Source organism: Micropterus salmoides, unplaced genomic scaffold (genome assembly GCF_014851395.1).
Source record: "Micropterus salmoides isolate LMB-PRFRI ecotype aquatic unplaced genomic scaffold, ASM1485139v1 Ms_hic_scaffold_5, whole genome shotgun sequence".
NCBI classification, from domain to species: domain Eukaryota; kingdom Metazoa; phylum Chordata; class Actinopteri; order Centrarchiformes; family Centrarchidae; genus Micropterus; species Micropterus salmoides.
In genome coordinates this window covers 9,322,495-9,337,256 of record NW_024044237.1, presented here as the reverse complement: position 1 = coordinate 9,337,256, position 14,762 = coordinate 9,322,495, and the positions used below count along the sequence as shown (strand labels likewise).

Sequence of the window (14,762 nt, the reverse complement as noted above, 5' to 3'; positions counted from 1 at the left end):
AGGGCAGCAGTGCATGATGGGATTAATAAATTATTTTGAAAATGAGTTGCTAGGGTGTGACTCTCACTTCAGAAGGGTGTCTGCTGGTCTGGAGACCACTAGACCACAGTGCCAACTATTAAAAAGTAAATACATGCCAGGAGGCAAAGCCAAGGTCACAAACTTTATTCGTCATTCATCCGGTGATATGTAGAACATCTTACACAACAAACAGTACTTGAGAAAACACACTACTACCTGCAGTTTCAAATCTCAAAAGAAAGGACCAAACTTACCAAAACAATTGTAGTGCTTTAAACAAATCCAGTGTTTAACCCTGTGTGATCCAAACATGACAAACTGGAGAAATACTACATCTAGAACCATTAGTTCATGTTTAAATGCAGCCCAGCTACACTGCATCTGAACCAGAACATGCATCTCAACGTTCATCTTGGATGGGCATCTTAAAAGACTGGGCTGCGGCTGCACAGGGTTAAATACCGGATTTTCAGTTTGCATGCAGATCCAGCCAAAACATACCAGTAAAATGTGTTCCTGGCTGGCAGTAACTACAAGCAGTTCCAAGGTAAGAAGGCAAATCGAGCCTCTTTGTGGCAGATCTTTTTAAGCATGGCTCTGGTCAGAAATAGAGAGTGTGGCAAATCTGGGCAAAGGCTGACACACTGATACATTTTTTCAACTGAATGTTCAAAATGAAAGAAAGGACAATGGTTTTTTTTTTCTCCTGGGTAAAGTATAAAGAGAGTGCTCTTTTTGAGAGCAGGGTATCAGAATGGCAGCCTGTTGCTCTTCATCCAACTCGCTGATATTATACACCTCTGGTTGCAGCCTTTTGCAGGCCAGGAGATGGGCAACTTCAGTCCCAACACTCAGAACTAATAACTTCAAATAAATAACTTCATTCACAGACAATGTATATTAGATACCAACTTTAAAAACACATTAGGCTGACTTTATACCACAGCAGAGAATCAGAGCAGTTACCAACTGTGACATCTGAGCTGGGGGGAGGGGGGGACTTAAAACCAGATTTTCTATTCCAGTTAATGGAGCTTTACAGAAGTCTGGAGGCTCAAACACAAACGCGTCCTTACTTAGTTACACACTGGGGGAAAGGAGAGGCAGGTGCTTGATCACACAGAGTGACAAGCAGACAGATGTCAGGATTAAAGTGCAGCGTTGGATTGTGGGTACTGTAGTTGATTATTTAATAATTAGTTTGCTTCCTGTTTTCTAACCTAGACCATGGGAAAGAGCTGGAAACTGTGTTTCAAGATAACGCAGAGGTGTGTATCACAGCAGCTCTGCGGCCTTAAACCACAGACAGACAGAAAGAGCAGGCACGGTGGTGACAAATGGCAGCAGATGGACAGTATGAGGCGGGATTATTTTAACGTCGAAGGCACTTGATATGGAAACCTTTCTCTCAAAGTAGCTGCCAAGTGCTCCTTATGGTTACGGTGGTTGTTTTAAACACGTAACTTGTAATTTATTGTAACTTAATCTTTAAATAAAATTTGAAATAAAACTGGAGAGTTTATCAGCCTTGTACAATAATACAACAGAATGTTGGTTGTTTAATTAACCTGACGTGGATTCTGAAATGTGTCCTCGTCTGCTGCAATGCTGTTCATTTGTATTCTGAACCAAAGCCCGGTTAGCACTATATCTGCCTTTAAAGTCAGTGAACACGGGCTGCGGCCCGGTCCAACAGTTCTGAGGTGTGTGACAGTTATCTGAGGATGTGACTGGGTTTAGTGCGGGTCTACAGCTCTTCACTCTCGTAGAGTGGGGCGGTGTGCTGGGCGGGGCTCTCCACAGTCAGAGCGGGCACGTGGCTCAGAGAGGACAGCAGCTTGAGCGTCTTCGAGCCAGGGGGCGCCGTTTTCATAGGTGGAGCTGTGCGAGCTGCGCGGGGCAGAGAGGGGAGAGAAGAATTCAGATACCGATACAGTTACCTTTACTGATCTATCCACACGTATTTGATTGTTATGTTGTGTGACACCAGATTTAAACATGTTAAACCTAATTTGGATTGGAATCACTTTGTTAGAAGAAGGCTACACTGTAATTATTACGCTATTATTATTATTATTATTTATTGCAGTTGTTGAATTTCATCATCATATGAACATCATATATTATAGTCTTTGCCAGTGAAGCAAGATTGTTCAATTTAAAAGCAATGCCTAATGTAGTGATCCATTACCTTATCATTTTGAGATAACACCGCTGGTGTCACCGACAGTAGCAACACATTTTAGTGGTGGACGATCGCAGGCTAAACATTCCTTTCATGCCAGGTGTCTGAAAATAACTCTTCTACCCTGCACTCCATAGCACAGGACCGCACGGCTCAGTGCCAGATATGGAACCAACACACATTTGTTAATACAATGGGTCCACGGCTGTATTAAACTCGCAAAACTCTTAACTAGTGCTTTTAGAGTTTCATGCATCTGGGGCCTGATGTATGTGAGTACACGTCCTCTGCATGTGCGTATGGCTGTCGCTGCAAATCAGCTGAACTGTAATCAATCACTACCGTTTACATTTCATCAATACTCAAAATGTACAAGTACTAAATAATATTACACAACACACAGAACAAACCAAAGCAGGTGTTTAAAAATAAAAAGAGCTCAGACGAAACCTTTAGTCTGAAATAAACTAAAATGAACTGAACTACAACGTGCTCTGTATGGGTAATGTATTGTACTGTATATTCTAACGATTACAGCGTCACGCCAGCGTTAAGAAAGAGAGCCTCAAAACTAAATCAAAATGAAGCTCTGCACAGCTCTGTATTCAAAATGTGTTTCATTAGCAGAGCAACACATCCACAGATTTTCATACTTGCACAATAATTTAACTGTAATGTTTTCAGAGTCTATACCACCAGCACTCATACACCCACACAATGTAGCTGCTGACCATGTTCTATTTTTACCGTTAAACTATCTAACGAAGTTCATAGTGATTAAAGACCCTGTTAAACCTGTTATGTTATGAGGGTCTGTTTAACTACAGTACAGAGTCCTGGCTCAGATAAATTGGTCTAAACTCACTTTCAGGTTTGCTAATAAAGTCCAGCTCATGTGTAGCAGAGCGTCAGGTACTTTTCTTTGTGGGTCCCCTCACTCAGCTGCCTCTCCACAAAGCAGATGGCGTGTTATGTGATCAAGCGGAAACCTAATAGCTGTTTTGTATTTTCCTCCGGTGAGCTCTCTCTCATCAGTGGATGGACTCCACACTTATCCTTCATACGTTCATCAAATTTCCGCTTGATCACGTAACACAGCATTTGTCTGACGTGCTCCAGGCTGCGGAGCTGGATCCACTGTAGCGTTGAGCGCACAACATTCTCCATCTGCTGTTAGGTTTTACAGCCTGGGCTACTATAGTAACTACCGGGCTATGTCATACAACAGATAGCAGAGATGGGCCCTTTAAAGCAAATTTGCACAGAAAGATGAACACACACAGTGGACTTACTGCCTACATCCAGCCTGGCGTTGCATGTGGACATGCCAGCTTCATTGATAGCAGAGAGAGTATACCAACCAGCATCAGACTTCGTCAACCTCTCTATCAACAAGCACTGCCGGCCTGAACCGTCCTGATACAGACTGTAGAGAGAGGTCAAATGTTTATTTCATCTCTAAATTGGTTGCTCCTGATACAGACTGAACATTCAAAAGAGCAAATACACATGCACAATTTGAAAAAAAAATGAATGGCAAACATAAACTAAGAAATGCATAACTTATTTCATATATTTTCACATGCAAGTTCATTTTGCTTACTGTGCATACTGTCCACTAAGAACTAAAGCTGTACATAAGCTGTGTATACATGCAGTTTTCTATTAAAGATATAGCTGTAACCTTCCATCACGAATCAGACCTACACAATAAAATTAAATTCTCAGACATGTTTTAATAACATCAAAGCTCACTGTGCATTTCCTTTTTTAAACTACGCCATTATTTTTTTGTGGTGAAATCCTTTTAAATGGAACTATTAAATATGGAAAATCTAGGGCACTACTGGGCCATTAGTAAACCTGCAATATCTGATTGTTTGGCCACTTGTGAACACAACACTGACATAGTAGGTGCGTTTGACTTCATGCGGCACCTGCAGCACTGACTGATGCATGCTGGACTTAACATAAGGCATGCTGGTTAGAAATTTTGTCCGAGTTTTGCTGGCACATCTAAATGTTATTTAGATGTAGCTGCAGCTTTCTGCGTCCGACAACCGCAGTTGCTTTACTCCAGCTGTGGGAACCCCCTTTTGCCTGATCTTGAGGCATTTGCAAAGGCAATGGTCACCAGATCAGTCACTGTTCTAAGCTCACAGTGAGCTTACGCACTCTATGGGAGGTAGAATGTATCCGACTTGACGGCAGTGTTGTATACCCTGCAGTCGCCTGCAGCTCAAGTTTGACTATCAAGTTGGCGAAAGTCAGGTGCAGTCATCTCGAACGCATCTTTTGTCACCTTTTAAAGTTGATATGTAGGACATTTGTTTATTTGCACATCAAGCAGACGCAGAGCTTCATTATCATTCATTTGGAGTTGTGTCCAATATAGAGTTTTTGGTCTCTACCAACTGTGTGAGATTATATATAATATCTCTCTCTCTCTCTCTCTCTCTCTATCTCTCTCTTTCTCTCTATCATATAGATATATATCTATCTAGATATATATATCTATCTATCTATCTATCTCTATCTATCTATCTATCTATCTCTATATCTATCTATCTATCTATATCTCTATCTATCTATCTATCTATCTCTATATCTATCTATATATCTATATCTATATCTATCTATCTATCAGATGGTGTACAGTGTTTTTTTACAGCCTTTTTATCCACTGAAAGCCTGATGTGTTTAATTTCGACAGGTGTGTATGACATGAAATAAGGAACATCTGCAATCAAAACGTAGTTATGTGGCATGCGCTGTAGCCATCCAGCTACCTGGGCTCTACGAGTGATCCCTTTCACATTCAAGTAGTTTTGTGATCCGTTGACAATATATAAAATATTGATTATGCAGCTGCTTTAGTTGGTTGGTTCTTCTACTAGAGTGACAAATATTTTATAGGATGCTTTGATTCCATTTTTAGGGGTAATATTGAGTCATACTTCTCTCTAGTAAACGTGAATAAGATTCAACAACATGACTGAAGCAGAAAACTAAATGTGATTTGTAAAATGCTTGAATTTGATTTGTTCATCAAAGAGTACTTTCAGTATCATTGAGTTTGATGTGCAGTAAAAAGGAGTTTGGGTGTACTTTAGTTGACCCACCTCATTCTGTGTGGGTCAATGCGCAGCATGTCTTTATCTTTCTTCCAGAAGAGCTGTGGAGGAGGGGAAGCATCCACTTTACACTCTAACCTAACAGTGTCGCCCTCAAGAGCTCTGGAGTTCAACATCTTCTGGACAAAGGTGGGGGGGCGGAGAACCTCCTGGGCTGCAGAGAGGAAGAAGATGTTGCACAGCACTAGTGATTCCACTCTGTCCCACCCTGAACAAGAACTTCACAAGGTAGGTCTGGTATAGACTTACTAAATCATGGTCATTTTTAAGCTGCACTACGATGAAACAGCATTCCCAGACTAAAAACAGGATGTAATGACATTTTTACCTAACACATCGAGCCTCATGGTAAATCTGCTCTCCCCTGCTCGGTTCCTGGCCACACACTCGTACACACCGGCGTGGTGCACTGTGACAATCTCTATAATGAATGAGTGCATCCCTTTTTCACACACCAGCATCTTATGGTAGTCGTCTGGACGGATGGCTTTACCGTCCAGGTACCAGCAGACGTCCGGTGTAGGGAGGCCTCCGATCTGGATTAAGAAAGTATCAATTTTATTCCCTCTTTTTTTACCTTTGCATGAACACACCATTATTGTTATATGAGGGAGCCCCTGACTTGAGTGTATTAATATGAAGCCAATAAGTGTTAATGCATGCATGTATGAGTGAGTGATTCACCTTGAAGTCAATCCTACAGAAGCGTCCCTCCTCTACAGTGAGGTCTGGAGGGATCTGCAGGAAGCGAGGAGCGTAACATTTCTCTTGGATAGCTGAGCCCTCATTTCCCCTCTCATCTGTCCCTGAGTGGCGCCTCCCCCTGGGGGGGGGGGATATCATTTATTCATAACCTCACTTTATATCACTTTCAGTGACTGAATCTGACAGTCTACTACAGTGATAGCACACACACACACACACACACACACACACACACACACACACGCAACCACTTGAATGCTTTTTCTTTTCTTCTGACAGCATGGCTACTATATGTGGGACTTGAGCTATTTCTCTTTCTTCTAACAGACAGCTGGGGTTATAAGAATAGAATATTTGTGGTATAACACGATGCAAAATTAGGGATAAATTCTTTCCTGGAAATATTCAATGCTAATGTACAAAATTCTCCCATTTCTAGCTCCAATTCCATTACAACGATCTAATGTTGAATTAGCTTTGCTTGGGTTTAATTTAAACCGGCAGTTTAAACTGAAAAAAAACCTGTCATTTAGCTTTGCTTTAAATGTTGTTTCTACTGAGATTGAATAAATGTCACTTTGATACAACACAGTTTCACTCTTGAGAAACAAGTAACACATACCTGGTAATTAAGTATTTAAAAGGTCACTCTGGATGCGAGGAAACCCATCTCGGCTCACTGAAAGATTTTTTTAACGTGATAACCCTTTTTTTTTTATAGCTAAAATAAGAAACACCTTTATGCCATGGGTGCCTCTGTGATTTAACCTGCTAAGTATCATGCGTGACTGTACAGGGCAACTTCAGGCTCAGTCACCTAACTCAGCTTGAAGGACAGAAACACTAATATTGAGCCAACACTTTTAAAAGATTGATTTTGTTTTACAGCTGCACAGATTGAGTAAAAACTGCCAAGTTGGACAGGAAACCCCACATTCAAGGTTATAATGTTGACTGGAAACCTGGGTTAACAAAGATGAAAAATATTGATACATAAACTGTGTTTACCATAGTCCACCTGTGTGTCTTCCTTCAGGTGAATCTGGCTGTAACAGAGAGCAGATCAGCAGAGATAATAACAGATTTGAACTTTGAAAAGTAACCACACTGGTCAATAGGTGTAAGAGTGTGTGTGTGTGTGTGTGTGTGTGTGTGTGTGTGTGTGTGTGTGTGTGTGTGTGTGTGTGTGTGTGTGTGTGTGTATTCTGACACAATGGTCCTGTTGTCACCAGTGAAAGGGGCTCATTCTCAGAAAGCAGGCTTGATATAGCCGCTAACAAACCTTGTTGGCTTCAAAGTACGTGTGTGTGTGTGTAGAGAGAGAATAGAAGGTGCAAAGCCCTGTGAGCGACAGAGCCTTTTTGACAGAACAATCCTGCACGCGCACACACACACAGATAGTGCAACTGGTCAAAGTGACAGCATGAGGCTGCTCACTGGGGCTGCTGATTATACTGCCAGGCCTTTATAACTTTGGGCTTGGGAGCCCACCAGGAGGCCCCGAGAGGGAGACAGGCTTCGTGTGTAGCCTTTCAAACCCAAATGACGATAATAATGTGTGGTCTTTACTCAACAGCAGAATGAAAGCTAATGGGTTTTGGAGCAGAGCCAACATAAATGTCTGTATAGCAAGGTCAGCACTGCAACACACATCAGTACAATCTGAAACACACTTTTAGAAAAGCTGAGATTGAAGGATTTTTGTAATGATTATGACGTTCGCTGACTGAATGAAGGTTTGTTTTACCTGGTCGAGTTGTGAGTCTGAAAGACTGTCTTGGTCAAGCATGTAGGAGGCGTTGTCTGGACCCAGCAGCCTACGAGCCATACGCTCCTCATAGGACAGTTTCTGTCGAAATTGAAGCTTTATACTGTTAAATGGTCATTCTTCCACATACACAAAGAAAGTGTGCTGTGATTTTCTTTGGTAAACTATTTACAATCATGTATTTGTTAGGTTCAAACAGGCACACACTGTGTCAGTGTGAATGAGCTGGAGTGTCTGTGTGTATCTGGGTAATGTTTTTTTAAAATGAATGAAATGTAGGGTTCTTGTACTTCCAACACAGTTTGTAGGACACACACACACACACCTGGTTTCTCCTCCTGGCCTCCTTTGAACGCAGCTTCTTTTCCAGATCCTGGATGAGGGCATCTTTGGAGCCCTGGATGTCTTCATCTGTGGAGCGAGAGGAAGACGGCCGAGGAGCTACAGACTTTTTCAGGATGGGCTTGGGAAGGCTGGGAGGGATAGAGAGAGATAAAGGAGGGAGCACAACAAAGAAGAGACAGATAGGCACTAAAAACTTTACTCCTGCAACAAACCTTTATCCAACACTTGTGGAAACAAACATTTGTCCTTAGCTGCTTTGTGGAAATGTGCTATGACCTATACACAGGTTGTTGCTTCATTTATGAAAGAAAGCACTAACATGTAGACATTTTTAACAACAGGTGCTACTGAATGCGTTTAATGCAAAAACTGCAATGAATATTTAGAAAGGTTGTGCTATGCTTGCTTCACGCTTTTCCCACTAATTACTTTGTGGTAAAAAAAAACTGCATAACTACACTGAACAAAATTATAAACGCAATACTTATGTTTTTGCCCCCATTCATCATGAGCTGAACTCAAAGATCTAAGAATTTGTACACAAAAGGCCTATTTCTCTCAAATATTGTTCACAAATCAGTCAAAATCTGTGTTAGTGAGCACTTCTCCTCTGCCGAGATAATCCATCCACCTCACAGGTGTGGCATATCAAGATGCAGATCAGACAGCATGGGTATTGCACAGGTGTGCCTTAGGCTAACGGTCCATAAGCTAACTGTGCTGTGGGCCTGCTGTGCCTCAGTGAAGGTTCTTCTCAAACGTTAAGGTGGTATGAAGCTGCATTCAAGCAACTGGGCTACAGTTTCAGACATTCACCCATTAATCTGAAAAAATCTTCTTCAAAGAGGAATAATATTGGTATTTATTCCCCGGCTGTGGCTACATCTACCAGTATGGTGGGTTCACTTACTGTTCAATCACTGTAAATAGTAAACAAGTGGTGCCTCTCTGTTCAGGCTGTTTCTCCAGTTCAATGTACAGACAGATACTCTCTCTGCATAAATGTATACAGCTTGCTATTATATTTATTTTAAGTGTGGAGGTTTTTCACTTGTAATCCTGTGTATACCAAAATGATGGATACTTTGACTCACGTGCTCGATGTCCCCTTGTAGCTGGCGGGCAGGGAGACCACAGCAGGCGGTACTCTGTTCTGACTGTTAGGAGTGTTGGGCTGTGGGAGAGATGAGGAGGGAGAGAGAGCGGAGCGAGGGAGGGAAGGGGACACTGGGAGAGGCTGATGAGGGAGGGAGCACGGAGAGGAGGCAGCCCGCATGGGGAGGAGAGGGCTGGATGGGGAGAGTGGGGAGCGGGCGGGGGAGGAGGGGGACGGGTGGGGAAGGTTAGAGTTTGGAGATAGCTTGGAGGGGGAGAAGGGGGAAAAGGCGGAGTGGGAGGGCAGCACAGAGCAGAGGAAGGCAGCAGGTGCTGACATGGTGTCCTGGTTGGCTGGCAGGGTGGCGCTGCCGAGGCCAGTGGCACTGGGGATGCTAGGGGTGAGGGTAATGGTGGAACGCATGGTGGTGCGGGGGAGAGAAGATGAGGAGGCTGGGAAAGGGGAGGAGGAGGTGGCGGTGTCAGAGGGGCTGAGCAGGGGGGCAGCGGAGGAAAGACGAGGTGCAGCAGAAAAGGCCGGGGTGGAAATAGGGGAGCTGAGACTGGATGAGGAAGGAGAGGACTTAACTGTGCCGTTGGCCTGGGCCTGGGCCTGGGTCTGGGTCTGGGTCTGGGTGACAGACTGGGTTTGGTTCTGACTGAGGCTTAGTGACTGAAACTGTGAATGGGTCTGGGACAAGGACTTGGACACTGACTGAGTTTGAGAAAAAGACTGTCTTTGTGTAGACAGCATCTTAGATTGACCCTGTGTCTCCGTGTCGAGGTTCAGCTGGGAGTTATTTTGGTTCTCCTGTGCCTCCCTCACAACGCTTTCATAGCTTGGTGCCTGGAAGGACGGCTGCGATTGAATAAAATGCCTCGGTCGCTCATAGTTAAAGGCGCTGGGAGGGAAGGTGCTGGGAGTGAAGGAAGGCAGGTCTGACAGGTTCATGCTGTTGCCTCCTGACTGGGAAGACTGGAAGGGAGAAGATACACACATTTACAAAAAACTAAATAAGGTGAAATTCTACCATTTCTGAATGTAATGAAGAAGAGACACATTTCCATTTTCTGTGATGAAGCTATTTAACATGTTTCTTGAATACCAAATGTTGCTAATTTAGAGCACACATTCAAAATAATAATCGAGGTGGAGTTAAGAGGATCAGTGTTGGTGAAGATGTTTGTTCTTCTCAGCTAATGTCTGTTATATTTCCTGCTGTGTAAAATGTTAAAAAAGGCAAGCAGATATATACCCCCCTCAATAGACACCTAAGTATAGGCAAGAGAGGATAAAGGAGTATTCATTTACTTATCCACTGGTACAGTGGTTAAGTATGATGGCAGCTGTTAAAACCGATGCAAAATCTGTTCATAGAGCACTTTGCGTAAGAAATGTTCTTACAGTGAAACTGAGCTTGCTTGGAGTGAACAGCTTGGGTGTTTGGGCCGTCTCCTTGACTTGGGTTGGTGGTGGTGGTGAGGGTGGAGGGGGAGGGCTGGGCGTACACGCTCGGATAGTGACCTCTGGTGACCTTTGGTCCTCTGGGCACAGGGCACTCTCCTCCTTGCTGCGACCAAAGTGGCTGGCCGGCTGAGGCTCTGGAAAACTGACATACAGAAATAGGTGTGATGAAAATGACTTACGGGTCTCTCCAGGTAGTTCACACCTAGTGTAAGCTCTACCAAGAAATAATACCAAGATCCAAAGACCCTCAGAAATTCTGTTTACATCCTGACACAGCAATCAATAAATGCTCTGAAATTAAAATTGGGCTTCTTTGGCTGTCGCACCACGGCCAATCATTGGCTGGCCAACCTGCCTGCCTACCGACCTGTGCACACTATTGTCAGTACACTGACTGCACATGAAAATGTGTTTTGGGGGACTGGTTTTGGAGAGAGGCATCCAGGGATGGATCTATCCTCAAAATCTAGCTGTCTCTTGCTAGTTTCTCTAAAATTACCTACCATAGATTTAACAATCATCTATGAGATATTCAAAGTCTCCCGCACATGTTTAATTGTCCTTGACTAAAAATCATTCCATCAATCATCATTTTAAACTCCCTAATTAGGCTTTCCAAAAACACTCCATTTGCTTCAGATATATACAAAAAAAAACACAAAACAACACAAAGAAAAAACATAAAAATATATATTTTTGTGGTGACACCTGATTGAATGAAAAAAATTTCATCCAATGCAGTTTGAACGTTCTCATAAAACCGAACATGGCTAGCCACAGAGCTCCATGTCAAGACAATTGAAATGTACAACGTTTGGTTCCAACTCTTATAAGAGGGGAGAAAATGATAATTAAAATCCTCATGCTGCAAACAGCTGATGGATAATCCCAGTGTTCTGACACCAGAGTAAAGTAAAACAGTACAAGGGTGGGGCAGCACAGTGGTTCTCAGTATAGGAGCGCAAATATCCAGTCCAGGAGAACTACAACATGATGAGTGGGTCTTCAGATACACAAATTTAAGTTACATGGATTAAGTGTAACCACTTTGCTTTTCAGAACAATGGATTTTTCTGAAGAAGGTAGACTTACAGAGAGACAACATGTTCACTGTGTCTCTTATTTCTCAGTGGTTGCCATGTCGCACATCCAACGCTGATTCTGAAGTTTGTAATATATAATCACCTCACCATGATATTATTTCAGTGGACATGTTTGTGACCCAGCCTGTACGTACTATTTAACGGCCGAGATTTTTACCATCAAGATCCATTTGTCAACTGGTGAGCATAATTACAAACTAACTTTAACTACAGAATACATGCAGCCGGCATCGGACCACTGGGACCGTCTAATGAGAGTAACAGACATCAGCGGTTCTGCTCCCATTTTAGCCCACTCAGTTGTTTTCTTCCTGTAATACCAAGCCTGACTGGTCCTCTACTCTTCCACTAGGAAGGAATGTCTGGCCATGACTACCACGTTGTCTGGGCTACGCAGGAGCATAATGACAATAGCAGTCTCTCTTCGCTCTCTCGCTCACACTCATTTACTTTACACACACTTGCTCACTGCTTTTCTGAGATTCTCCTGAGGGCACAAAACTGTTTTGGCCCGCCAGCATAAACTGACCTAGAGTCTGAACCTGTAATCTTGGATCTGGATTAAAATACACTGACAATCACATTTTTTACCCTCCTTATACCTAAATCCAGAGAATGAGCGATGTAAAAAAAACAAAGGAAACAGTTAAATGACTGGAAAAGTGTGTAGTTGGACATGGCCTTTATGGATCAGTATGTTAGACCAAGTAATCCAGAAAGGAAGAATTAGCTAAATGTTACGTGTGGCCACATCGTGGTGCCACCTGCACCAATTGTTTCTTCTTGGGCCAAGGTCTAACTTTTTTACCAAGTTTCACTCATGAAGTCATTTTTGGAAATATTCCTCCAACTAAAAGACAAAAAGAAATCTAAAACCTCCTTGCAGGATGCAGTCTATAGTCTGACCTAAAAAATTAAACAATGATTTTGATACATTTTTTGATTTACATGTGTTATTAAAGAAATGACTTTTCTTACTCTTACTCTTGTGGATCAAATAGCCAAACACCTGCTACAACAATTTATATAATGACATGGCTGTGCACACACTTAAATATGCTGATGACATGGCTGTGTTAGGACTTCTCACAGAAAATAATGCGTTTACTTTAGCTAGGTCACTTTACTGCAGGAATGGTGGAAATTAACGTGTCCAAAACAAAAGAACTTTTAAAACACACAAAACCAAGAGGGGCCAGTGCTGTTGTACTTAACAACCGGCCTGTGGAAGTAGTGGAACATTTTAAGTACTTGGGCACAATCATTGATCACACTTTAAGTTTTAATAAAAACTCAGAGAGTATTTTTAGAGAGCCAACCAGCCACTGTTTTAATAAAAAGCTGGGGAGCTTTAGGGTCAGTCAACACATACTTGAGATGGCATATATAACGGCTTGGTAGAAAGCATTTTACAGTTTAATATCACAGCTTGGTATGCCAGCCTGAATGGAAAGACAAAAAAAAGCTTTCCAAAATGGTTAATATTGCAGGGAAGGTGATTGGCAAGCCATAAAAGCAGCCAGACAGATATCTGCAGACACCTCAAACCACCTCCATCTGTCCATCGAGTCTTTTTCATCCCATGCCATACAGGCATTGAATGCATAATGACTGCACTTTTAAATATGTTTTCTCGTAGGTTGTAATCTACTTTATTTCTACCTGCCTTCTATTTTTTGTTTATGGCACAATTGTTATTGTATGTGTAATGGTGGCCCTGTGTTGTACCCTTAACTGTGTTGAATTTTTGTGTGATAAATGTGGTGTCATGGTTGTGTTTTTGTTTTGGAGAAGTTAAAGACAAATTTCCACTAAGGTAGACAATAAAGTATAATAATAAATAATAATAATAGTAGTAATAATAAATGTGACCAAGATAAGATCTGACTGGGACATTTTTCAGTTGAACACTAAACTTGTGAGTGCTCTCTGGGGGAATGCTACAATGACGCCACAGATACAGCTAACCCTAACAGTAATGAAGTCTCATGTCTCAGGTACAAAATACAGATGATATTCACCTTTTTATACTGATGGTAAACGAATGATGTCTACAAATCATTCCAATATTTTTCTTATATACACAAGTCTCCAGAGACAACCCCTTCACCACAAATCTAGTCACCGCTGGAATCAGAACCAAGATTCAGTAAGAAGAATCAGAATCGATAAAATTGAAGTGATACCTACCCCTGCAAATCAGTGTGTGTGTGTGTGTGTGTGTGTGTGTGTGTGTGTGTGTGTGTGTGTGAATAATTAGTTTCTTCCTGATGACAACCGCTGATGAGTCAATATGAGTTGATCCAACAGACATGTCAGCTTCTCTACTTCCATTCTTGTTTATTCTTTGTAACAGTCAACAGTGACCCTGATTATTTACAGCAGCAACACTGGTGTCTCCACCAAAACTCATCCATGAACATCACATGTCTTCAGCAGATGGCTACATGGTCACATTCTATAGTGCACGAGAGTGAATATGAGCCTGGGGAAGTGTGTGTTCAGACGGAGGGGTGTGATCGAGTGTTCCAATACATGGTGGTCCATAACGGCCAATTTATACTTCTGTATCTAATCTACGCCGTACCATATGACGCACCCTGACACACACCTCCCCAAATATTTTACTACACGTCGTGGTGATGCAGACCACAACAACTATCATTGGTCAGCTTGGCAGCATCACATTTCCTCCCACACATTTCCGGCTTGTCCTTGTTCTGCCTCAACTGGTTAAAGGGTTGTACCATCTCCTCCGACGCCTTCTCTCATTTCTGACATTACGCCGCTTACTAGTGTTTTGGCGGTAATTGCAGAGTGACACAAACACCAATGCACACGTATAAATGCACAGGACAGCACGCAGCTGGTGTAGACGCGACGCAGAAGTATAAACTGGCCTTAAGTGACAGCATGTTTAGTGTGTTGATCAGTGTTT

At 42.4% G+C, this 14,762-nt stretch overlaps 1 protein-coding gene across 2 annotated transcripts in view; it reads right to left on the bottom strand.

The window, feature by feature from the left end:
- Positions 1 to 149: 149 nt before the first annotated feature.
- Positions 150 to 14,762, bottom strand: part of myot (myotilin) — a 29,527-nt gene continuing 14,914 nt past the window's right edge. The window contains exons 9-18 of one of the 2 annotated variants that reach the window (XM_038699413.1): positions 10,659 to 10,863; positions 9,253 to 10,229; positions 8,139 to 8,286; positions 7,793 to 7,894; positions 7,054 to 7,091; positions 6,025 to 6,163; positions 5,669 to 5,876; positions 5,329 to 5,494; positions 3,499 to 3,632; positions 150 to 1,911 (exon numbers count right to left, since the gene is read on the bottom strand). In XM_038699413.1, the coding sequence (XP_038555341.1) occupies positions 1,769 to 1,911; positions 3,499 to 3,632; positions 5,329 to 5,494; positions 5,669 to 5,876; positions 6,025 to 6,163; positions 7,054 to 7,091; positions 7,793 to 7,894; positions 8,139 to 8,286; positions 9,253 to 10,229; positions 10,659 to 10,863 (2,260 nt within the window). In that variant the 3' untranslated portion in view covers positions 150 to 1,768. The remainder of the gene's footprint in view (positions 1,912 to 3,498; positions 3,633 to 5,328; positions 5,495 to 5,668; positions 5,877 to 6,024; positions 6,164 to 7,053; positions 7,092 to 7,792; positions 7,895 to 8,138; positions 8,287 to 9,252; positions 10,230 to 10,658; positions 10,864 to 14,762) is intronic. The other variant, XM_038699414.1, reaches the window with a different exon arrangement.